We start from the raw sequence: 26,360 nt of genomic DNA, 5'->3' as shown, positions 1-26,360 counted from the left end.
TCCCACTGACGACCGCAGGAAATTAGCGGCGCCGAGTTCGCAACTTCACTGATTTTAAAAACTAGAATAGGAAATTTGTCTATAAATAGATTCAGACAAGTATTAATAACTAAATAAATAGTTTATATTCTGTTCGAATTGAGTCTGCATTTCGGGGAAACTTTTAGAAAGTGAAAGAAATAAGTAACACCGGCCTCTCAAAAATATAAGAGCGGTATGAATCACCATAAAACCGAATATATCTTCTATGTTAAAGCCTGGCGAATCTGGCGAGAGTGGCGGAGATTCGCGATTTGAATGGGTCGCGTCGTTTGCATTTCGGTGAAGATAGCGCCTCCCCGGAGAATGAGCAACTGCGGCTGCGGGTGCGTTTGACGGGAACACAGGAACCCCATTCGTGCCGGGCCCCCTAGGACTCTCTTTCCGGTGAACATCAATAACTCCCGCAGCAATACAGTAATTTGAGCGGCAAATATTGCCACGCAGAAGCTGTGCAAGACATTTTTCCTCCTCTAGCTCATTACTGAACTCTATGAGCTGCTCTCAAGATATTCGAGTTGTCGGTTCAAAGCCACTTGACAACTCACTGTAGGAATTTGCCTCCGACTTGCTGGCAAATTTAATTGAATCAGTCAATTACATTACAATTCAATTCAATTCAGCACGTCCTATAAGACGAATAATTATTCTTACTTGGAAACGAATGGCTTTCAGACTAAGGAAAATTGTTTGTTTAATTTTCTTTAATTCATTTTTTAATTCTCCTCTGATAATTGTTTCTGCTGTCATTGCAGTCCCATCACTTGCTGCCATAATGTTTCATGAAACGCTAATTAATAAAATTATCACTCTCAAAATATACAAATAAAATAGATTAAAGTTGCTCGCTCTTATAAGGAAAGGCTATATCTAAATATCCAGAAAATTTATGGTTTGTTCTGGATTTTATATTTTCCTAGAATATAATTCAAACAAATTTTGTATAATTTATTTTTTGAAATATTTTGAAACTATGAGGAATTAAAATGAAAACAACACTTCGTAATAAAAACTAACTTAACCAATCAATTGTACAACAAAAGATGCTGACAACGCAGAAATTAAAAAAAAACATTTCAGCTTTATATTTTATCTTCACAGAAGCTCATTATTAGGTCTGCGGTAAGTTAAACAACTAATTAAAAGCGGAATCCATCAATGCATTATTTATGTTATTTATCCTCTGTGCAATGCTAATGAACTCCTTGAAATAATCCTATTGCTGTTGACCTAGATACGAGCAAAAGCATTGTGCTCATTTAATTATCAATAATATGCAGTCTACGCAGCATCCTCTCTAACAGTGGGACTGCTTCAACTTTGCTACTCGCATATATAAGGCCCCTGCAGTGCCGGGTAAATTTCTCATCTAAATTCAGGGGAAATAAATCCGGAGGTTCATTATTTGCGCCTTGATGATTTGTCGGATTGCCGGGCGCAGAAATTCGCATGCCGCATGAGTAACGAGGCGAGTGTGTTTCCGACTGCTTCTGCTATTTTGCATTCCCTCACGAACGCTCCATCCATCATCACGCGCCCGCGTTCCTAATCACAGCAGTCTGCGAACAATAACATTATTGGCTTGACGTCGAGACCATCCGCTCTCGCAGCACGCTTTTGCGGCCGCGTACGTAATAACTTTTTGCGCCGTCCGAAATGAGCATCTTTCATTCTGCCGCTCCCGCCAATCGATATATAAAAAACGAATAACAATATAGGAAAAGCAGCAGCAGCCATGTGGGTTATAAATAATGCCAATCTAGTGCGCCAGACACTCGCTGTTTATTTATTACTTAATAAAAAGCTACTTTCAGTAAAAGTCCAAATCTAAACAGCTCTCCTCAATAAAAATCAATTTCATTGTCCTTCGCGTCGTAAATCGAAAGGCACTTGCGGCGCAAATCCTTTTTTTCCCCTACTCGAAAGGATGAAATCCTAAACTAGGGCAGTTTGACTGCGTAGCTCATTCAGGCGTTTTGTTGGTGCTGAAGCGGAATGAGCTGTTCCTCGCAATTGCTACATCGCTGAAATACGCAGTCTGCCGGGAATGAAGACATTAATTTTAATTGTAGTTGAGAGAGAAATCCCGCGCCAGCCCTGACAGAACTTGAGCAGAGTGCGTCGCTGGCCGTGCGAGGGCAGTAAGCGGCAACAAGAGCGGCAGGGGTGCGTGCAGGGGTGCCCTCCGTTTGGCTCCATCCTGCTTCAAAAGCAGCAACTAACCCAACAGGATAAGGTATCGCAAAGGATTTTACATTCTTTTGAAACTCTCGAGGATTGTATGGAGTGTCAGGTAAATCATTGCTCTTTTTGAGTGATAGAGATTACATTTTTTGCATATTGAGAGAAAATTTAACAGGGTGTGTTCTATTTACCTTCGTGACTCGTCGTCCCGTCTAATTCACCATGTTTGGTCACAATATATAGGCACATAATATATTGATGTAAAAAATAATACAGGCATGGAATAATTTGTTAACAGACTCTAATTAAAACTCATATTACATACTAGCTCTTGAATTAGGGCTACAACTAGGAGCTGAAACTAGCTGAGCAGGACATTTCTTTAGAAATACGGAAACTAAACAGCTTACCACACACCAAATAGGAAGTTGCTTTTAATTTCTGACCTTACTATATATCGCAATATTTGGGACTAATAATCATGGAGCTTGTAATAACCATACTTTTTTGGTAAGAATTCAAACTATTTTATAAAAAATTTAAAAATTAAATGTAATTATTACTAAATCAAATCATAACAGAGATTTAGCATTTTTCCAATACCGAATTATTTACTTTTTATTTGTTTACCGTTAAATTTCAAGCAAATGAATTTGTATAAATATATTAAAAAGCTATAGTAACTTTTTTACATAATAAATATTTTTGTGTTTTTCTTCAAAACAATATTAGATTTTAGCAAATTATCAACTTGTGAAAAAAGCAGAAAAATATGATATTAAATAGTTTCAGGGACATTGGTTATGGTTAAGTTAAATTATGCAACTATTTCTCCCTCTCCAACACTTCATGTGAGCTATCAGACTAAAGATTGACATTAAAATATTACTTGGGTGAAGATTCAGATGGGAAATTTCTTTTATATCGTTAAATTAATTCACGGCACCAGAATTTTTAATATGAATGATTTTTTTGGAAATCTGATTCTTAAAGTACAGGCCAACCATGGCATTTAGAACATTTTGCATCGTTGACTACAGCAAAAAGTTCATTGAGTATATTGTTTGTGAAATTTAGCAATAGTTTATCTCTTTACAATGTGCAATAATGAAATGAAAACCGAAGGAGCAGTTATACATACTGCAGATTGCTCCAAATTACTCGAAAAATTAAACAGAGTTATGTCAATGATTTCTTCACTTGATTTTGATCCCTCTCGTCATGATCTATCCAACAGTGTACAAACTATGAGGTAATTTTCCCTTATGACAAAATAAATCATGATTTCCAATAAGGAGACAGTGCTTGCCGCTTGATTAGCATATAACCTCTTGAGCCGATTTTCTCAAAAAATAAAATGGCAACCAGGAATTTTTTTAGTTTTTCTATTTTTTGGTAAGCGTATTTAACTAAAATTTTAAAGGATTTTTCACAAACTTTATGTAAAGCTTTACTTTAATATGGACAGAGAATTGAACCACACAGCAGGGGAACCAAAAGTGGCTCTGCAACAATAAGCAATTTTATTCCGCTGTTGATCATGCAGAGGGTTGGCGTGATTACGACGAGAGTGCTGGAAATGCGCGCCTCCACGTGTGTTTGTGGCATCTGCTGCTCATCTCCGCGTCGCGCGGCTCTTCTTCCTTTTCAGGATTAACCGTCGTCTGCCGAGCGTGTGATTTAATTAGCCAGTGCATGAAATATTCATAAGTGGAGAGCATTTTGAATTATTTCCCGTCCCCGGCAATACACGGGTTAAATTAACGCCGCGGGAAGATGGCAGCGCGAACAAGTCGCAAGTCAGCCCGAATTAACAACAAGCATCGCTTTTGTATTCGTAATTTTATTGTTCCATAGGACTAGAAGCACATTTTTGTTTTTCAGTAATTCATCAATGTAGTGTTTTCACTTTATAAGTAAATAACAATTCATAAATTTCACTCTCGGCTTTTTTACACTCTATACACTCTTGCACGTGTGAACAAATATAACGTGTCGACCGTCCATGCTAAAGATATCTACGGGAATTTCATCTTTTACTTTCTCGCAAATGTACCTCAGATTTTCTCTCGATTAAAATATCATCGGTGGACAGTTAATTTCGATAAAAATTCGTACAACAATCACTGTTCTTTGTAAATCAACCTGCATATTGGTTCTAGCTCTCAGAATTGGCGCCTCGGCTGTTTTTGTTACAAAATTAGGCCTTTGCAAAGTGATTGCATTCAACAGAACAGTTCTTCTCGAGTTCGATTTTGAGATCAAAACTTGTCACACTCACGCATTTTATATAGAAAAGTTGCCAGGAGTTTTTAAACGAAAGGTGCTACAAAAACTCCGAGGAGGCGGAAGCGTGTTAAAAATTTCACCTAATAATCTTAAATTGACTGCATATACATACACTTAGTATTTTTTTCCATTGTAAAATACAAGACGGTTAAGAGTGAGTGCATGTCCGAACGTTTGAAAAATAAAAACAGACACACGCGCAGCAATTATCAATTTAGAAAAATGGACGTCGATAAAAAGACAAGTGTGTTTTAGAATATTCACCATAACGGCCTAAAACGTTCATACCAGTCAGGGCAAACGAATAGAAAAGATGGCAGTTTCGGGAAGTAAGGAATACAATATATATGCAATGTTCTCGTCGGTGCATGGTCTTCAGTCGAAATTTCAGCCTGGCTTGCAAAAAACGTCTCTCGCACACACAATTTAGGCCACTTGCTCGGATTTATATTTACAAAACGCAGAGAAAACTGTAGCCAACCGCAGATGGAAATACAATATCGTTTTATCATCGCCATTCGAATCGTCCACGCACACGCTTCCACAAAAAACAAGAGGTCCAACTTGCGGAGCCACCGCGGAGAGATTATTTGTGCTGTTATTCGCAGAGAGTATGAAAATGTACATAATATAATATTGGAAGTTTGCCCGGCGCGGCGACGGAGCCAAGAAAGAAACGCAGGATTAACTGCTTCCCCAGTCGGCAGGCCATTTTTTCGCAATTTGCCGCAATTATCTACTGCCCGGATCGCGAAATTTACTGACTCAAATTTATGCAGCCGTGGGAAAGCAGCAGCAGCAGCAGGATTAGGAGCTGTGCCGGTGGCGCCGTACGTGGCCCTGTTGGCCGAGTGGCAAAATTATACTCTCTCTGCCTATCGATTGGACGCCTGAGAATCTTTGCAGCGAACGAAAGAGCGACAGGCGCGGAGAGAAAGCTCATCTCGCTCTCCGCCGGCTGCTCCACGCGCATACACACTCAGTGTAAAAAGTGTACGTCACACGCTAAACGCGAAACTAACCTTACAAAAATCTCTTACGTACGCGAGAGAGCAAGTAGTGTTTTGATTTGTAAATGGAGAGATTTTGTGCATTAGAAATGAGTGCGCGCTAACTGTCTAACTGATGTCCTCGCAAGCTTGCTTTCCTTATTTAACATTACACGCTACGTAATTTTTTGTTTTCAATTATAATTTAACCTCTGACCCTCTACGCAACTAACCTTAACTCTCTTTGGAATGCGTTTAAATTGCGCCTTCGTGTAACTCGTGGTGTTCTGCTTTTTAATTATTCAAATCGCTGATTGAGCTCTAGACAACGACGTTCTCTCACTCTCGGTTTTTTGCACACACTTGTTGTGACTATGGGGACAAGAAAAGCATGCGTGAATTCAAAACTTGCAAGCTGATAGGGTTATTCTGAGATTTTAAACACTTTTTGATCGAGATGACTTTAAGGAATTTAAAACTGTACAGCAACGTTTTATTAGAATTTTTAACGACATTCAAATTATTACACGCGCGTCTCTGAGTTTTCCTTTGTAATCGCTTTAGGGAACCTGAGTTAATTAATTTAGTTCAATCGAGAAGAATTGCTATGATACGATCTAATGTGAGGTTTAATCTTTACTCTTTCTCTAACATCAGCAACAGTTTGACTGCTGGAAATTAAAACACCGGCTCCAGGCCTTGTGCCGAGCCCGCCGCGCTTTTCAATGGAAACCGTGCATTATTTACGTTTATTAAAATGTTTTAATTGAATTCAATTGCTTATGGACACAGACATTTTCTTGATTTAAATACCGGAGACGCTCGTTTACTTTTTAAAAAGTGAAATGTTTTTTTTTTAAACTGACGACACATTTTTTTGGTTGCAAAAAAGAAAGTGAGTAGATTATTTCGTGTTATTTCTCTCCACTTGCGCGAAACTCTTATTTACAACGTGTGATAACAACTGCAAATATTTTTTGCCTGTTGAAAGACGACTACAGGTGCGTCAAACGGACGTCTGGCTCACTTTTTTCAGAGTTCTCCTAGCCTCGGAAGCACAGATCGTCTACACTTGAGGCACCTAAATCTAAAATTATTATTTTTGTTCTCCCTCCTCTTTTTTATCTAGCTAGTTGATTAAAAAATGGAATGCAGCTGAAAATCAAGACAATCAGAGCGTGTCTTACGTCCTACTTATGTGGGGTAGTGATAATTATCCTTCCTTTTTTTTAAATCGATCGATTGGTAATCTCTAAAAACTGCGGTGTGCAATTTAAAAATGTATATCACACTATGTTTAATCTTCCTTGCGCCAAAAAGCACTAAAATTAGTCCGCACGTGGCCAAAAATTCCTCGCCCTCCTAAACCATAGCACAAACAAATGGAAAAATACTTGCCAACAAATGTGTTAAATTCGAGAGACCCGTGCACGCAAAATCATTTTCGAGAGCCGTGAGCAAAACCTCTGATTTCGGAAAATCCTCAAACGAGAAAGAAAGTGTGTGAGCAACGCCAGAAATAAAAACCAAGTTCACAGACTTTGATAAAAAGGAGTGGAATAAAGATGCTTTCCACGAGCCCTGCACGCGGCTCCGTGTTCGAAATCGTGAGCAATTCTCTCTATCTCTCATAGTCGGAATGGAGAAAACAGCACACGGATTCGGAGGGCGAGAGTACCTTTTGAGATTATTGCTATGCGGTCGAGGAGGAGCGCGGGGGCGGGGGGCGGGGGTCGCACGCACTGGGACACACACACACTGCACTCGCGGTTCCTCGCAACGAGTCTGCACTGCACACCCCCGAGTCGGCGGTGGCGGCGTCGGTTCGATCCCCGCCTGTCTTTTGCTTGATTATCCGGCACCGAGCACGCAGCGCGACATGAGTTCGGCCACGAAGATGGCCTCGAAGGCGTCGAGGCGCGCCGCGCAAAGCGCGCACAGCGGCGCCGCGTCCACGACGATCCGGTGGTGACGCAGCAGCAGCAGTGGCGCTAGGCGCGCGTGGCGGGAGTAACGCTGCGGCGCCGCCGAGCATCATAGCGCCGCCGAGTCGAACGCCTGCAACGACTTGTGGATCACCTCGTCCTGCAAAACGCAACACACGCGTCAATCAATTGCAAAGCATAGCGTCTCCGCAAGCACGGAGCTTTTGCGAGAAATAATTGTGTCAGCAAAATTTACTCTTGTTTAATTTAAAAAAATTGTCTAGTGTTTTGATGCTTGTGTAATGTTGTTATCATTTTCTTAAATTTTAATAGTATTTTCCCTGGTCGCCGTTATTAATCACAATTTAAAGATTAACTTTCTACAAATGTTTGTTTATGACTCTGCAATTTAGGTGGAACCAAATCAAGTTGTTGATGAACAATTTCATTTTAAATTGTGAATGATGATAAAATCCTACTGTTACCCGTCAATGAATTTTTGAATACAAGCCTAGGCCGAAAATATGATTAAAATAATTAATATTTCATCTTGATACAATTTTCCTTGCTGTTTTTAATAATCTGTTAAAAATATTTTTGCAAACAATTGACATTGAGATCTAATTATTAATTGATTTTACGATGGCTCCACCCATAGGGAATAAACTAGGAATGGAAGGCTGAAAATTGAAAAATTTTAATAGAATAATATCACACGGTCTCGTACTGTACAGCAGCTCTCTCGGCCCCGCTGGCCTCGTCCCTTCGTCAACAGTGCTTAACCTCCGAAACAAAATTCACACCACAGTATTTGCTGCAGAGAATTTTGAATCAGCGATCATTCAATACGTCCGCCTGCACTCATCTCCGAGTGCAAACGAAAAGAGAAACGAGCAACGAAACCGACAACTCGCAACTCACATCTCTCTGTGATTAAAATATCCTCTTACAAAAATTCAACGAAGCCAAAAATTCCATCCTCTCTTATGTTAGCTATTTTCAAAGAGTGAAAAGCTGCTTCAAACATCACGAAAAATAACGAGCAATAATTTTAAACCATTAGCAAGCTAAAGTCTAAAATACAGGGATTCCTCTTGTAATGTTTGCTTGAAAAAAAAATGATATCTATCGATTTTTCTCACCGAATCGCAGTCTCCCATGCAAAATCATCTTGATTGTAGGTCAACTTGGTTCAAATTTGAATTCAATTTATTCCTCAGTTATATTCAGTTCAATTTTTTTGGTAAAATAACATAATAGTAAATTGAATTTTCAATGGAAAACTCATAGTTAAATTTCAATATCAAGGAGTAATATTTATGTTTTTTTTTAAAGAAATTAAATCCTAAACATATCAGACGTTTTTCTTCTTCGATATTAATTCAGCTCGTGTAGTGGGTATTATATACATACTTGTTTATTCTTGATTGGTTTACCAGCTCGTTGGCTCGCATTGTTAAGGCATTCTCAGGAGTGTCAAAGCATTGGGCAGATACTTGAGCTGTTCGGGGATCTAATACTGGCTGCCCAATGTCAGAGATGGCAAAAGGTGGTTAGTTAAGTGACTCGACATTCGAGATGCTCAAATAGCTCAACCGCGGACTCGCCACTTGCTGGTTTATGCACCTTTCCAGCGGCTTTTAAGGACAAATGACTGGCGTTTTAATCAAACCTCGGTGCAGGGAGGAGAAAAGATGGCCACATTGGGCCCAAGCTCCTCTGCGGCCTCTCAGGCCCCTCGTTATACGCTCGGCGGTGTTATTGGGACCCCGGTGAGCACATGGCCCGCGGGAAGTGCTGAGCAGAGAAAAAATTACAGCAACAATGAAAATTAATGAAATGCGAAAACGATCAATTAAAATTGCAACCTCACTCCGCACTGAGCCACAAAAATTTATAGTTGGCAAAAAGCCCTCAGAAATTTTTTTATCAAAGAGTTAACGCATCGCAGGTATAGCAACATGTATAATTAATTTAACCATCCATGCCTTAAGTCAAAATTCAAAAGCATGATGACTAAAAGACACTTTGAAAGTTATTATAAAGTTGTCTATTATGTGCGATTTCATACCCATTTTAGATTTGATGTAATAGTTATAATTATTATTGGATGTTTATTCTTACACTTTGTCATAAATACATTAATGTATCACAGTGAATTACAATTGGAAATCATGTGAGAAAGAATGACACTTCAGGAAAACATGTGACCTTGCCCCGAAGGACAAAGCCGAAGTGAGCCTAGACTAGTAAATGGTATACTCATTTTAGTTAAATATTAAATAATCATGACACCTTTAAAATATTAAAGTTTAGTTTTCTTTCCATTATGATCCAATTATGAGCTTTAAAATATTCATTATTAATAGCAAAAAGAGAAAATGTTTAATGAAATGAATAGAGCGTGTTTAAAAGCGTCAAACAAACTCGCAGACTCTTTTGATGCATAGGGCAAGCGGCTTTTAGCAGAACTAATTTTGTCAAAACGCCGGCATGATTAGGGAAACTGCGGCAGGAGGCAAAATTGATAACGTGAGAAATTCCAGTAATCCGGCCTGGCGGAGATTTATTTTGCGACGGGCAAAGTGGAAATGTCGTGTGTGTGCGCGGTGGCAGCGTTGAAACGCGCTCAGCGGCAGATTTGCCGGCCGCGATATGAAGTCGTCGTCGTCGTCGGGAGGGCGGGTGGGTGGGTGGGCGGGCGGGCAGCGTTTTGCCAGCAGCAGACAGCATTTGCGGCTAACACTTTTGTACATATACGAACGTTGCTTTTTGACAAAACCCGGCTTAATGCCGAGTGAGCGAGCGAAGCAGCACACAAACAGGGCACGTGTTTGATGCACATGCGGCGTGTCGCTTGTATATATATGCATTTCGCCGCACTCGCTGCCTCTCTCGAAAATAAACCGCGAGAGCAAGCCGAGCATGTTAATATGCTGCAGCGTGCAGCCCCGGGTTTATGTTTTGGCACATCAAACGCGGCGGCGTGCACGCGACTCTCGAAATCGAGTCACTCAGCGACTCGCAAACTTCCCAGATGATAATAAAACGACACACACACCCGGATGTGTCGCTCGAAAACCGCGTGCCATGAAAATTTCGCGTCGCATGCAGCCGCGCACCACGCCAGATAAAAACGAGGGTGGCGTGCGCTGGATGGGAAACGATCGCGTTCTGTTTTTCACAGATAATACCGACGTGAAGAGCCCAGAGACGCTCTTCAAATAGCCTAAAAGCTTTGTGTGCAGCGCAAAGAGACGTTTTTAAGCCGCTTCGAGATGCATGGAGACTGGGGAGTTTAAAGAGAGCGATTCAGTTCATTCGATTGTAGGAAATGCTGATGCCCATTGTTATAGCGGGCAAGCTCCAGAAAATATCAAAAATTTAATTTTTTCCCACTGAAGAAAACATAATTTTCCTAGGTCATAGTGATTACGGTTTCTTGCTCATTTTTTTTCAATCGATACTATCGCATTTCAGGAGAAATTATATTCTTTTACATGATTTTAAAAGAGCTATCAAGTCAAAATTCAGATTTTGATTACTTTCGAACAAACATTTCGACAAACTTCCCACAATTGGGAAGTTTTCTCTGTCGGTAACTATGTTCAGAAGCTGTCAGAATATAAATTAAATGCAGTTTCCTCGTTGTGTAGCGAGAACAGTTTGTTTTCCAATTTTTTTACAGAAACATCTTGCTCAACTAGTTTCAGCTGCTTGTTGCAGCCCTAATTCATGTGCAAGAATAGAACACGAGTTTCAATTAGATTTTGTAAGCAAATTTCCATTTAATACATGTTGATGTATAAATTGACATATATGGAAATTCGTTAACAAACTCTAATTGAAACTCGCGTTCCATTCTAGTTCATGAATTAGGTCTGCAACCAGCAGCTGACATTAGTCGAGCAGGACTTTTATGTAGAAATAGGCAAAAATAAACATCTTGATATACACCGAGGACGCTTTATTTATTTTCTTCTGACAATTATGACAACCTCGCGTGCTTATGCTTTCATTGCCATCTATCAAGTTTGGTTTCTAAAAAATCAAACAAACGCAGAGAAATAGTTGATCGTCTTAAATTTTAGTAATTGCAAACTCAGTATGTTTCTTAGTTGGAAGAGAAGTATTTGCCTTATATGGAAACCATCATTTTGCGATACTAGTAGCATGATACTTGACCTGAATGTAAGGATATAACTGCCCAGGGTTCCAAAAACCCGCATTATTTATTTTTAAATGCAGTGCAGTGGTAAAATGACAATGTTTTCACCTTATTTTTCAAGTATTTATCAATTTGGAGCTTATAACCCCGACTTGAAAAATTGTCAGACATAAATTTTTGGAGAAATTGAGGCACCAAAATGGCAATTTAAAAGAAAATATCTTCACAGTGGGGGACATTTTGAGTCCAACCGAAATTTTAGATTTTCACAGAAGAAAAATGGAATAAATTAATTTCTTTCAATTCTTGCGCAAGAAATTGGTAAAAATTGAGTGGTAAAAACCGTTAGAAACCAGTGGTGAAAAACCGGGTGGTAAGCAAAATGCAACCCTGTAACTGCCAGAACACTTATTGCCATTTTGAAATAGGTTCCATTTTATTTCAAGGTTTTTTATATATATCTGATTGCATTATTCAACTATAAAATTTAAACAAAATCCTCGAAAAAAAAGCTCAATACTAAATCATACACAACATTATTAACAAATTTTTCTCTTTGAATTTTTAAAATAAATGAGAGACCACTCTGATGATTTCCATAAAATCTCCCTTTTGAAAATAAATGTTTAAATTAATTGTCAGTTGCTGTCAAGAGTAAACAAAAGGTTTTACCTTGAGGCAAGACTCGATGAACTCTTCGAGGGTTATTACGCCATCCTGGTTGATGTCCAGCTTCCTGAACACCCTGTCGACCTGCTCGCGCGCTTTTCGGTCCTCGTCCACCTGTCAAGAGGGCAGAGAGGTGAGAGGAGGCGAGCCAAGCAGCCGCGCGCGGCATGGGTACCTGGTGCGCCTTGCGCCCCATGAGCTCGTGGATCGCGACCACGATGTCGGCCAGTTCGGAGCGCGTGATGCAGCCGTCGCCGTTGATGTCGTACAGCTTGAACGTCCACCGCAGCTTCTCGTATATCGAGCCCCGCAGCAGGGTGCTCAAGGTCACTAGCAAGTCCTGCAAGAAAAAATCAATCCGCCGTCGCGCATCAAGCCGGAACTGGATGTTTCCGCACGGCATCAAAGCAAAAAATGGTGGTGTGTACGGCGCAAACCAACCATTTTGTGCAAGTGCAATGCTTTCACGGAGGAAGAGCTCAAAAGGCTTTCCCGCTGATAGCCGTCGCCGCCGCCGCTCCATTGACGGTTATGCAACGCGCGCGGCCGGGCAGCCGAGCGGGGTGCATACCGCCGCACTTGCGGGGACTGAAATGTGCCAAGTGCGTTCGAGACTAAACCGTATAAATTGTTGATGTATGACGCCTATATTATTTTCACATTGTGATGTGAACCAAAATTTTTCAGACCGAAATTTCGAGTAGTTTTTGAGTTTTCATGAAAATCCCCTGAATTTGTGTTTATTCTGTTTCCATGAGAGGAATCAAAATTAGATATTTTCTCAAATTTACCACTCGAAAAATTTTTTTGGGGTCCTAAAATAGATTTCACAAATCAAAGAATCTTTTATGGTATTTTAAATAGAAAAAGTATATTTAAAAATATTGCCATTCATCATGTTAAACTTCTCTTTTTTATTGGAGCATTGTTTCATTACTTGGATAAATAGGATTCCTCCGAAATTCAACTTTGGGGTTGTAAAAACTTAGTACTTTTGGCGTCAAACCGTTAAAAGTAAAAAAGACAACGGTAGACACGTATCAATGTCACCCATTGCACAAAAATGGTTTCAAGATGTCAAATACCCGTCCACTTTCCACATCATAAGTTTTTTCCCGTTTTTATCTCTTAAAATTTACGTCAAGGGTGGAAAGGGGATGGTTGTTAGAATCTTGAAATAACTGAACAAAAAATGTGTTAAGTAATTTTCCTTAACCTTTGACCTACCAAAATAATTATTAATGGTTAAGTTGTTTGGTGTAAAAATTTCTGGCAATTGAATGAAAATTTCATTTCGGTATTTTGACAGTGAATTTTAGATTTTTAAAAATACTGTTACGAAAATTTGAACACTCAAGCATAAGTTAAATTAAATATTAATCTTAACAATATTTCATTCCATTTTTTTCAACACACTCGCTGTTATCAATAGCTATTAAAGAAGTCAAAACTAAAATGCTTGACAAACTAAAGATCGATTTGGTCTAGGGAGCATGCCAACGCAGCTGCCTCTAAAATATGCTCACCCTAAAACTGATGGCACCATTACTATTAACGTCGAATGCCTTGAAGACATAGTGCGCGTACAAACTAGAATCTGAAAGCAGAAGATGAGGCGAATCGGAAATTAATCGATGCGTGTCGATGGAGTGGAAAGAGCGAAATAAAAGGAAAGTGGGCCGCTCGCGTTAAGAGCTGCTCGCTCGCTGGCTGGCTGGCTCTCTGCTTTGGCTCAGAAATGTTTGAAATAGCCGCGGTGAATGGGATTGTTCCTCGCACGCGTGCGTATGTACATATATGCGACCGCCGAGCGGGTGGCGAACAGGACCTGTCGATCGCGTTGCCGTGTTTATTTGGTGATTCCTCCGAAGACTCGGCGCGGCAATAAAATAAACAACAGCAACGACGTCTATTATTCCAAAAAACCCGGAAAATAAATCAATCGCGCCGCCCAGGAGGACGAGGAAGCTGCCGCTGGCAAGCGAGCGAGAGCTGTAAAATTTCGAGCCCTTCGCCGGCGCGTTTATCGAGTTTCGTTAAAATTGAATGACCACTTAAAAAGTGCAGTACAGGTACTTTCTCGTTCCGTGCTGACTTTATCGCGTCGGCGAATGCAGTGGCTGCGGGCCCGATTCAAAATTAAAGAAGGGCGTAGGGCCGTTTCCTTCCGGCGTGACACGCCAATAAATTTGGCCGGCGCGACCCAGAAAGCAGGACACACACACACACTCGAGCCCCATAAAATGTTTGTGCAGCGAATGACGCGCAAAATACAACTTTATCTTTATGGCCCATCCAAGAAAGCCGTAATGAATGCGGTGAAATGGAAAAAGGGCTAGAAGACATTTGCCGCCAGCCGCCGGGCGAAATACGCAGCAGCTGTGCGGGATAGAATCCTCTTTGGCCCCGCTGACTGCACTTCACCACCCAAGAAATGAGAGAAGCTCGTTTTCGGTGCGATGAAAAATGCGCCCAAACCCGGCTGCCGCGCCCGGCTTTGGCGGCGTGAAATACTGCTCGTTAGCTTTCATTACTTTGTACTTGGAATTTATGAGCGAGCGATGAATTATTACTAAAAGGGTGTTTGAATAGTGTGGGTAGTTTGTCTACAGTCTAATGTCTACTGGAATAGAAGCGCGCTGGACAGAAAACACTCGAATAAATCAACGTCTCAAGGGCTAAAAGCATTCGGGAAAGCAAGCCAAAAGTTTTGATTTCAGTACATCCGGCAAAAATAATCATTTTAATGCTTCTTTAACATTTATTATTCTATTTCCTCAAATTTACCGACCGCAGAAGTGTGAAATTTTTTAACAAACATGGCAGCACCCAGATGCCTGAGTGAGTAAGACAGGCGATGCTGATTATATATATGCGAGGACTAATGTAAAATTATACATAAAATGAAAAGCTGAGATGACAAGCTTTATCGCCATGCGTTTAAAATTTCTGGATTATAAAATGTCTAGTGAATTTAAAAAAAACGAAATCTCTCATTTCCAGGTCAACTATGATTTTATGTGGTAAGAAAACTAGAAAAATACTTTTTTGTAATTTTTTTATCAGTATTGCATCAGACCCGAACAGAAGGATTTTTAGTTGAAACGAGTGGAAAGTGTTGCGACAAATTTTATGTTCTCGTTGGCACAATGAACCTTTCGTGGCGTCAAAACACGATTTTTTTATCGTTTAATCACCATTGTTTGAAATAAAAGTTAATAATAATATTAAAAACTAATAAATAAACAAAAAAATACTGACTTTGATTATGTTATTTAACAAAGGTTGTAAATGGAAAACTTAATTTCTATACAGTAAATCTTCCAGCTCGCTTCTATTCCAAGAATATCGCGCAAAAACACTGGAAACCGACACTTTACACGTTCCAAACAGCAGTGGTCCATTCTACACGGTATATGAGTTGGGAAAAATACAGAAATGTCAAAACGCATTATCAGCAGATAGATACGCATTTACATGTCTACATTTCTTAAAAGACTTGTTTTAAAATAATTATACTACCTAATTTTGTAGAGATGGTACTCTGCATTTTTTTTTTGCTGCGGTCTAAATTGAATTTTGTTCCGCCGCTATAATCTACATTCAAAGGGAGGAGCACACGACATGGCATGAATTTAAAATTCGTAAAAGGGAAAAGAGGAACATGTTTGGCATTTTGGCCGGGTAATGAGTCTCAAAATTAAGCGTTAATGTAAGTAAAAATAGCGTGCCGACGCGCCAGTTTTGTATGCGCGTTGTCGGGCTAACTCGCCTAATAGGTAAGCAGGCAAACTTTGGCTATTAGCCTCTCGTTTCATTATTCTGTGTCCCACGCTAGACGCGGGCAGGCAATTTGGTCGGTCGGGAATGCAAAAAAGGGCGCGGCGAGGGTAATTAATTAGCTCTTGGCCGGGGGAGGGAGGGAGGGGCTTAGAGAAGAGAGATACAAACAAAGAAAGAGCAAGGGAGAAAGAAAGAAAGAAACTCACTGCCGTGCGGGAAGAACTTGGCGTAAATATCCTTGAAGGCGTCTTCATGAACTAATCCCTCGGGGCATTCCTGCAACACACAAAAACACACGAATGAAAGGCGGCGTCGGCACGGCAGCAGCACGCAAACTCTTGCTGACCACCGCTGGACAGACTGACAACTTTTGGCACCGCTCTTTCGACGCCAAATGTCACATACGTACACACGGCAGGGGAGAAAATTGTCAAACGGCTGCTTTTTCGGCGGCCTTGAGCCGGAAAGGTTGGTTTTGCAGCGTCTCGTCGGCGCTACTTTTTATATTCGCCAGCCGTTTTCGCGGTAAAGGTCAACACGGAAAAGCGATAACGGGTGACGCGGGCCATATTTCTGCGAAATGGCACGTATTATTCGGCAGTGCAGCGGGTTTATTGGGCGTAAAAGGCAGCGCCTGAACCAATATTTGCGTTTAATCCGAGAACGAGCCGGCAGCTTTAAAGCGCAGGAGAAGAAGAAGAAGAAGAAGAAGAAGAAGAAGAGAAGAATAAGATCGATCAGCCCCAGCAGGGTAAACAGGCGGCGCGCGCGACACGAGAAGAGGGGTGAAGTGACTCTTGAGCCCCCAATTAAACAATCTCGAGAGGCGGCCCGAATGAAATGACAAAACACATCTAAAATATCAAACGTGCGGCCGGCGTTGCAGCGAGAAAGTAACTTGCCACCGAGCGCCGCACTTGATGGATGAGCAGGATACGCCGCTCTTTCAATTTTACGCCCTCCTCCCGCCTCCTGTCACTTTTCGCCGCCTGGATACACTAAAAATTCTCCAAATACAGCACGCCCTCTTTGACACGTGCAACTTCAAAGTGTCTTTTGCCTTACACTTTGATCGCCCCTCGGCCAAATTATGTTCTTTTCCACGGCCGAGGAAATTTTTTCTCAGCAGATGCATTATCAAAATTGAAAGCAAAATGCTCACAAGGAAAAACTTACGATGCTACGTTCTAGTTAGTGGTCAATCTATTGAATTGGAGCACGTTTCAACAATGTTAACTTATATCACTCGGTGACAATTTCTTAATTCGACGGTGTTAGCGAGGTATGAAGTCCTGAAGAATCAAAACAAATTAAAATTATTATATATATAATTAATTTTCAAGTGCGATTAACTTATTCAAATTCAACTAACGAAACGAGTCAACGCAATAGCAAAACATGAGCAGCTATTTCAAAATTGAATTTATATCTTTTGTTTTCATTTCAGTTTCAAAGCTTCGTAAATCACTAAATCTGATAAATCGAAGACAGCATCTGACCAGTTCACATAACGACAGGCAGCAAGAAACCAATGAAAATGTTAAATCCTAAGTTTTTCCTTGTCAAGTTGCGAGCATTTCCCCAAGTTGAACTCGCGAGGAGCGAAATAAAGTTTCTTTTCATCTGTTTAAAAGGCTGCACATCTGCAAATTCTCATTTAATTTGCTCCGCAGTGGAGGCCAGTGCAAGAATTTAATCGCACCCGCAGCACCAGTTTCCTCCGGAACGAAGTGTTTCAAACAAATATTTCTGCTCGGCAGACAAATTTCCCAGCAGGCGAACTCGTCTACTCGGCGCGGAAAATGCGTCGAGAAATGCTATTTGAAAGGTGCGAAACGGAGGCGGAGAGACGGGCTTTCTCGCTTGAAATGCCAGCAGTAGACCTTTTTCAACAAAAGGCCGAGTAAGTGGCTAAGCTGGAAATTGTCCCATTGAAACCTCGTCAGCACACACTTAAGCAAACACACATACACTCCCATTCGTGCAACAAAATTCATTTTAATTCGCGTGCGTGGTCCCCCGAGTCCCGACCTTCATTTTACTTTTCCGGCAAATTTGAGGGTCGGGCGGGCACTTGAGCGACGCGATCAAATTTTCCGCGACGGCTAGCACATTTCGGCGACGGGATCAAAAAGATGGCTGCTCTCGTGATATATTTTCACTGAGTGAGCGGCGGTGGCGTCGGCGAGATAATTCGGCGGAATATTGAATTGTGGTGACGGTGCAGTGTTTGGCGCGCGGCCAACAAGCTGAAAAAACCGCCCGCGTCAAAATATGATCCGCAGATTCTCCACTTTTGAGTGTCATAAAATGAGCACACGCGCCCGCGGATGTGTGAAAATCAAAGCTCCCAACGTACGCGCGCATCCAGACACTTTCTTGCTCTTCTCTTCTTCGCGCCGCAGCCAGTCCCTCGTGTCTATTGACATCAAATTGTGTTTGCCCGGCATTCAACAGCACGCCATGCAATATTCATGAGATTTGCTCAGCCAGCGTGCTGCGTATTTATTACACTTGCATGTTTTCTGACCACAAAGCTCTTGTTCGCACCGAAGGGAAATTGAATTTCCTCAGGATTCCGTAGATTTATAAGGGAATTCAAAAGATCATTTTGTAGACGATGCCCTAAATTTATTGAAATATGAATTGCTATTAAAAAGTATTAAATTTTTCTTCTGGACTTCGTATTAATTTTTTTTAACTACCAAGACTTTTATTATTAGCTACAATTTTCCAGTGAATTAAAATAATCGAAAGTCCAAGTATTGAGTTACATATTTTTCAAACGGTTGATACAAAGATTGCAAAAGGAATTATTTAATATGCCATTGGGTAATTTTTATTAATGTCATTTCAAGGCTTTGCTGACGGATAGATGAAAAGTTTAATCTATAGAGGTGAGCACAAACAAATTATTTTTAAGGGAAGTAAATTTTTAACAATGGTTAATCCTTCACGTTAAGTTTTATTATAAACAAACTCTTGCAATAATAAGTCTCTTGTCTGAACTAACGAATGCCCCGATTTGCGATATTAACCTGTGAAAAATTGCGACTGCTGCAATTCGCTATTGAATTTCGCAATGGTAAAAATTAATAGAACCATTATGAAATTATAATTCGTCACAAACTCAATTAAAGTAATTCGGTGCATCTAAAAGAATTTCATGGTTTTAATTTTAGTTCATTTTATATGCTTTTTTTGTCCTGTTTGACTGAAAGAAATAATTCAATAATTGAAATAATTGTACATTTAAAACAGTTTGGTTTGTCCTTCAAGAATAACTTTTGTTTCACTGATCGGCGGTACTTCTACAATTCAATCTACATAATCATTATCTTGTTAAACATCGGGTACATAGCTCTACTCAACAGCCTTCCTTTGAAACGAGTAACGACCCTATCTATCTTAACTGCCCTCCACTTAATTCCGGTTTCACATGCCTATTCATAATAAGAAGCGGAATAACTTATTCATATTCAAGGAAGGTCTCGTGCTCTCACATTTTCCGAAATCTTAATTTCACCGCGCTCGCAAGACTGGATTAAAACCTCCCCGCAGGACACTCACTCATTTGGTATTCCATTATGGAGGCTAATCAAGGAGCCGGGCCTAATTAAAATGCAAAGTGGTCGTCACACGCCGGGCGAAGACTCACTCGCAGCTCGCAGTGAAGAGCGCTCGCTGTTTTATCGGACATTGCGTGGCCTCGCTCGCCCCTCGGCCCGCACGCTCGAAAAAACGCAAATGGATCAAGATCGAGTTACGATCGCAGTGCATGCCCCTGTTTGTTTGCCGCCCGCGCTGATAGCGCGCACGAATGTTTTCAAAGGGTTGAAAAAAGTAATAATTCCGCTGTCAGGCGTAGTATTGATTTGACAAATTTCGTCGCGCGCCCACTGCTGTAAATATTTTTGTTTCGTCTGCGTTCTCGTGACCCGACCGGAGGACACGCGTGACTGCGATGTTTGCACGACACAGCAGAAAATACAGTATGTAAAACAACACGGCTCAATTCGTTTCCCTGCATCAAAAGCTGGCTAATTTACTTGAATGTTTTTCAAGAGCATGCTCATCGTAAGAACTCATTCAAGATTTACATTTCAATGAATAATTCTTCAGACACGAAACTGCTCAACAAACATTAATTGTTATTATTTTTCAAGTTTAAATTAGAAGCAGCTTCCTCGGTGTATTGTGAGCTTTTATTTTTCCATGCTCTACTAGTTTTGGTTACTGATTGTAGTCCTAATTCATGAGCTCCCTTTCCCAACGAAGGTAGTTCAAAACTAATTACATGAAATGACGCAAGGTTTAACTAAAAAATCAGATATGTAATCTCAAAATACTACTTAATATGTATTAAGAAGTTAAATTTCACTCTAATTGTAAGAACACTCCATTCTTCATCGTTTATTGTCCAGCTGAATTAGCAAATGACTCTGCTCCGTGAAGGTTTGCCAGTACTTTTCCACTTCCATAGCGGTGTAGAAAGCTCTACATTTATCAAGGATCTTTTAGATCTGTCTGTTCTATTGCTGACAGAGAAAAATATTCTTCCTTATATTTATGGCTATTAACGCAATTCATTAGAGTGCACTTTGATGTGCAAATTGCATAACGGCGGGTAGCGGTCGCGTGCAGCCGAGTGATGAATGAATTTCTCGCGGGCGAAGAAGAAAGGAAGGAAGCGAGCGGCGCGTCCTGAGGAGCTGGCATGCCGACCTCGGAAAAAGTGACACATCTGGGTTGAGGTTGGCGTCGGGAGGGGGATGGGTCGGGGGAGCGGATGAATTTTTCAGCGGCGAGGCCATTGAATTCGCGCGCGCCTTCTTGGGGGACGTGAGGAATTGGGCGCCGGAGAGGCGAATATCAATAGAATGTCGCGTGCCTCTCGCTCGCTTGCTCGCTAGAAAAGAGCGAAAGTCCCAGCGGGCCCGCAAAAATAGCGGCGGACGCGTAAACATTTTGCTCGGCGCTTGGCTGAATGCGGTATGAGTTGAGAGCTCACGTGCGGCCCGTGATTAAATGGGCGCGGCCATTCATTTCACTGAAAGAGCCGACCGGAGAGGGAAAAGGCTTCGCCGCAGCCACAAAAGGGGCAGTGAGCGAAACTTGCTTAGAATGGATGGCTGTTGTCGCCATACTGATGGGCCCGATGCAAGTGACAGCAGGTCTTAAAACTGCGTGTCACGCACGAACCACCCGCACCAGGCGGCCAACGCACTTTCAAAAGCTAAATCTTGTGGGATTCATCTCTTTTGAAGAAAGCAATATCCCCAAGGCGCCGAAATGATCGGACAAGCATATGTCTTACTGAATTCATAAACATACTTTCTTCATGGAGGAAATCTGAATTTCTTTATAACTAAATAAATATTTCCTAGCAATTAATATGCACAAGAACAATCATTCTATTTATGAATAAAAATATGACCCTTTCATTCGACACATCCATAAAAATTATATTCGTAACAAAATTTAAGGAAAGCATACCATTATCAGTTGAGTTTTAATTTTAGATTAATTGGGAAATCAAGATGACCGACTAATTTTTTCGGTGCACATCTCGTTTAATTTTACAAACCAAATGATTAAGAGCCACGCAATTTTTTCACTCTTGGACCACTCTTAAAATCACCTCTCATTTTATCGTTTTATTTCATCGTGTCTATTCAAAAATTGATTGATATTTTAATCAGAATAGATGTTTGAGTCAAATTTGACTGGTTAAATTGCGCTATGAAGGGAAAATATTTTTCCACACTGATATTAATATTTCAGCATTTTTTTTTAATAATTGCAATTCACCATAGTGAAACCAAAACAGTTTACAACTATATAATATCGTTTAAATTTGTCAGCCCAAGATATCAACTAACTCTTCCTTCTTTTCGGTAAAGACTTGTATAACTACTTTTGGAACATTAAATGTTTTTGTGACTTGTTAAGTGGATTTACAAAAGAGCAATAAAATTGGTGATAAATAAGTTGTCAAAAGCTCCTTAATAGCTTAATAATAGGCCCGTTGTTGTGCAAATTGGAGGAAGCAGTGCTAACGAGCACAGTTTTGAGTAGTTTCCGCACTGCCCTTGAGTGATTACACGCAACCCTTTTTCCGCTGACACAAACTGGGCTGATTGGTAAAACGAGACGTTGCATTGTTTTCATTTTAGCTTCTGTGCTTTGGATGTGTCTCTTTTTTCGCTGCAAAGGCGGTTTTAACGGATCAATTTTCGTGACACAAACTAGTGCTTTGCGCGGGTCGCGGGTTTGAAGGTTGAACCCGCAAAACCCGCACCAAACCCGCGGGTGCGGGTCCAGATTTTGCAAATCCAATATGGCGGATTGCGGGTGCGGGTTGGCGTAGTGCGGGTTGACTCAGCAAACCCGCAACTTTTTTGTAATTCTAATAGCACCAACAACAGACCCTCCTGCCAGCACCAAAAACAGAAAAAAACGGCCCCTCCTGCTAGTACCAAAAAATGACCATAGGGAGGGGTCATTTTTTTCCATAGGGAGGGGTCAATTTTTTCCCTAGGGAGGGGTCATTTTTTTCCATAGGGAGGGGTCAATTTTTTCCCTAGGGAGGGGTCATTTTTTTCCATAGGGAGGGGTCAATTTTTTCCATAGGGAGGGGTCAATTTTTTCCATAGGGAGGGGTCATTTTTTTCCATAGGGAGGGGTCATTTTTTTCCATAGGGAGAGGTCAATTTTTTCCATAGGGAGAGGTCAATTTTTTCCATAGGGAGGGGTCATTTTTTTCCATAGGGAGGGGTCATTTTTTTCCATAGGGAGGGGTCATTTTTTTCCATAGGGAGGGGTCATTTTTTTCCATAGGGAGGGGTCATTTTTTTCCATAGGGAGGGGTCAATTTTTTCCATAGGGAGGGGTCAATTTTTTCCCTAGGGAGGGGTCATTTTTTCCATAGGGAGGGGTCATTTTTTTCCCTAGGGAGGGGTCATTTTTTTCCATAGGGAGGGGTCAATTTTTTTCCATAGGGAGGGGTCAATTTTTTCCCTAGGGAGGGGTCATTTTTTTCCCTAGGGAGGGGTCATTTTTTTCCCTAGGGAGGGGTCATTTTTTTTCCCTAGGGAGGGGTCATTTTTTTCCCTAGGGAGGGGTCATTTTTTTCCATAGGGAGGGGTCATTTTTTTCCATAGGGAGGGGTCATTTTTTCCATAGGGAAGGGTCATTTTTTCCATAGGGAGGGGTCATTTTGCTGAAAAAAGTGACCCCTATGCACCAAAAAAATGACTTCTCTGCACTAAAAAATGACCCCACTGCACCAAAAAATGACCCCTATACTCCAAAAAGTGACCCCTATACACCAAAAAGTGACCCCTCTGCCTGCACCAAAGTGACCCCTCTACTTGCCTTCAAGCCGTGTTTAATTTAACGTAAAATTTGGAAAATCTGAAATTTAATTTTCCGTGGTCTTGATTTCATTACTACACATTTTAAAGATAAACTGACCCGCAAAACCCGCACAAAACCCGCGGGTACGGGTCCTGATTTTGCAAATCCAATATGGCGGATTGCGGGTGCGGGTTGGCGCTAGGTTGGCGTAGTGCGGTTTGGTGCGGGTTCAAATTTTGAAAAAAGACATGGGTGTGGTTTGGGTGCGTTACGAAATAAGCGGGTTTGGTGCGGGTTTGGGTTGAAAATTTGTACCCGCGCAATGCACTAACACAAACTGCTGCTTCTGACGCTCACAGCACAGACGTAATTCGCTAGTTTCCATTTGCCGTCGAAAGTTGGAAACAAGGCCAATTTGTACGGTTTAAATTGGAAGAAAAGGTGAAATGACTTCATCACGAGTTTTCAACTTTAATTCCAGCTCTGCCCCAGTTGCTCCAACTTGGCTCTCCACTTAAGAGCAGCGCACGTGATTTCTTATTCCCTCTCAGCGTCTTCGGAGCGGCTGACTCGACTCGCGGCCCGAAGAAATTATTATAAATGCATAATCCCGTTGATTAAAAAGCGCCCCGTTCGCTAATGAAAAAGTAGGCCCAGTGCCAAAAAGTAAATCATCGCCAGCGCCTCCGGAGGTTTATTCACCGCGCGCGCGAGATGAAAATGAAAAAGTAACGAGCGGACGTGCACACACACTTGTTTGGCGCGAAACAAAAAGCGAAAACAATCGGCTGAATTTTGCAGGCGCTAGTGAGAGAGTGAGAGAGAGAGAGAGAGAGAGAGAGAGAGAGAGAGAGAGAATTGCCTGAAGGCAAATATTGGGCGCAACGGGCCGTTTCCGCAGCGCCCACTGCACAGCAGATAAATCATCTTTTTGGCCTCATTTCGCAGTGCCGTCTTCAGGGAATAATAACGAAACACAACCAGGCAGAATTCTGCATTCGCTCCCAACAGCGGAACAAATTTGCCCGGGACTACCTTAACCAAGCGGCAAACGAGTCTCGTGCTCGGATAAAATATGTGTACCACGCAATTGCTGTAGAGTAAACGTCTTGAAATTTTAAATTAAGACTGTTTACTGTTGTTCGACACAATTTTTACACTGCTTTGTATTATTAATTGTGTAATACTAGAGAAACACTATTTAAAATTAATTGAAATGTCTTTTCTTTTTATTTTCTTCTCTTTAAAAGTGAGTGCGAATTTTAAATTTCATTGATCAAAATGCTAAATATTTAGATTGTGGCATTTGAGATGATTTTTATATGAGAATCTAAGTTTTTAAACATCAAATTAGCAGGCATTACGCACTTTATAGAGCTTCATAAAATCATCTAAAACCATCTTTGAAGCTCATGTTTAAAAATCAGTCTGAATTTCTTAGAAAGTTTGATTAACACCTCATTTTGCAGGAAATGTTGTATATATAGTGTTGGTGCATTAAAAAATTCTGCCATCCCGTTGGCTCGGCTTATTAAGGCACTCTCAGGAGTGTTAAAGCAATGGGAGATATTTGAGCAGCTCGGGGGTCTAATACTGGCTGCCCAATGTCAGATACATAGCAAAAGGTGGTTAGTTAAGTAACTCAAATGACCAAATAGCTCAACGGGCTGGGAGGCGCACCAGCACCGACTCACCACTTGCTGGTTTTCACATCTTTCCAGCGGCTTTAGGGACAAATGTCTGGCGTTTCAATAAAAGTCCTCGGTGCGGGGAGGCAAAAAGATCATTGGATCCAAGCTCCTCGGGCCACTTACGATCCACTTGGCGGTAATATTGGGACCTGGGACCCGGTGACCTCATAGCCCACAGTGCTGAGCAGAGGTTAAAAAAAAATCACAAAACTTTATTTTCAAGTGGTCTCCTTTAAATTAAAAGGTTTATTTTTTTAAATCTGTTGGTTTAACAAATAGGAAAATTTTAAGGCCAATATTGAGCGATTTATAGTTTTTAAAGCAAGACTCACAAAAAGAGGGTTTCAAATTACAAAGTTATCGTCGTTTGATATTGGTTCTGTATTCGGCAACAGACGAGTTGACTAGTTGTGCTGTAAAAATAATTTCTAGGGGGATATGGGTTTTATTATTCTAAACAGATTTTTTTCCTATTGGGCTAGTCAATTGTTGATTTCTTTGAAAAGTTGAAAAAAAATCCAAATTTTTATTTTTGCAGAAAAACTCGAAAGTTCACCACTGAAAAAACTATTTTACTGATGCTATAAAATGTGATACAATAAATGTGATGTATTTTGCAAGAAGAAAACAAGAAAAAATGGGAAAACAGTCTAAAACCATCTTAATAACGCAGCCAAATACCGCACACAAGTCATCGTTTCAATAAAAAAAAAGTCTAAAATTCCAATCTTCTTTTAAGACACGAATAAGATTAGAGAATTGGCCTATCATAAATCGAACTGAATTGGTTCCAACTCACTATCTGATTTGACGATCGCCTTTATTCTCACTGTTTTGTTTGATTCGTCATTGTATCTATGATTTTTAAAGTGCGAAATAAACACATAATGAGGCCTGGACGAGTTAAATAAATTAATTAACCTCGTTCAAATTTTGAAGCTAAGATTTGAGCCCAATGCAGCATCGTCTCGTAAAAATGTAGCCAGTAGCCAAGCACGGAAAATAAAATGAATAAAAACGTCCCCTCGGCCTGGGGCCAGGCCATTCGACGAAAGAAAACAATTTCCTCCCAAGGCCTGCTATGATGTTGACCGAATGAGAGAGAAAAAAATCTCCATCATCGCGGGCCAATCCAATTTGTCCGACTGCTGGCTCGGCTGCAAATTAGTCCTAAACGAATCGGCCGCCCATCTTTTTTATTCCGGCCCATTTGGCGCGAATCAAGGCTGCGGGGCACACATATGCAATTTGCCGGGAGTGCGTG

The 26,360-nt window shown here is 40.8% G+C and overlaps 1 protein-coding gene across 1 annotated transcript in view; it reads right to left on the bottom strand.

The window, feature by feature from the left end:
* Positions 1-7,386: 7,386 nt before the first annotated feature.
* Positions 7,387-26,360, bottom strand: part of LOC135939048 (Kv channel-interacting protein 1) — a 32,330-nt gene continuing 13,356 nt past the window's right edge. The window contains exons 2-6 of the mRNA XM_065483191.1: positions 16,253-16,322; positions 13,790-13,860; positions 12,439-12,603; positions 12,267-12,377; positions 7,387-7,586 (exon numbers count right to left, since the gene is read on the bottom strand). Coding sequence (XP_065339263.1) covers positions 7,536-7,586; positions 12,267-12,377; positions 12,439-12,603; positions 13,790-13,860; positions 16,253-16,322 — 468 coding nt within the window. The 3' untranslated portion in view covers positions 7,387-7,535. The remainder of the gene's footprint in view (positions 7,587-12,266; positions 12,378-12,438; positions 12,604-13,789; positions 13,861-16,252; positions 16,323-26,360) is intronic.

The sequence above is a fragment of the Cloeon dipterum genome, chromosome 3 (assembly GCF_949628265.1).
Source record: "Cloeon dipterum chromosome 3, ieCloDipt1.1, whole genome shotgun sequence".
NCBI lineage: Eukaryota > Metazoa > Arthropoda > Insecta > Ephemeroptera > Baetidae > Cloeon > Cloeon dipterum.
The sequence above is the reverse complement of the archived record's forward strand: the minus strand, read 5'-3'. Positions and strand labels throughout refer to the sequence as shown.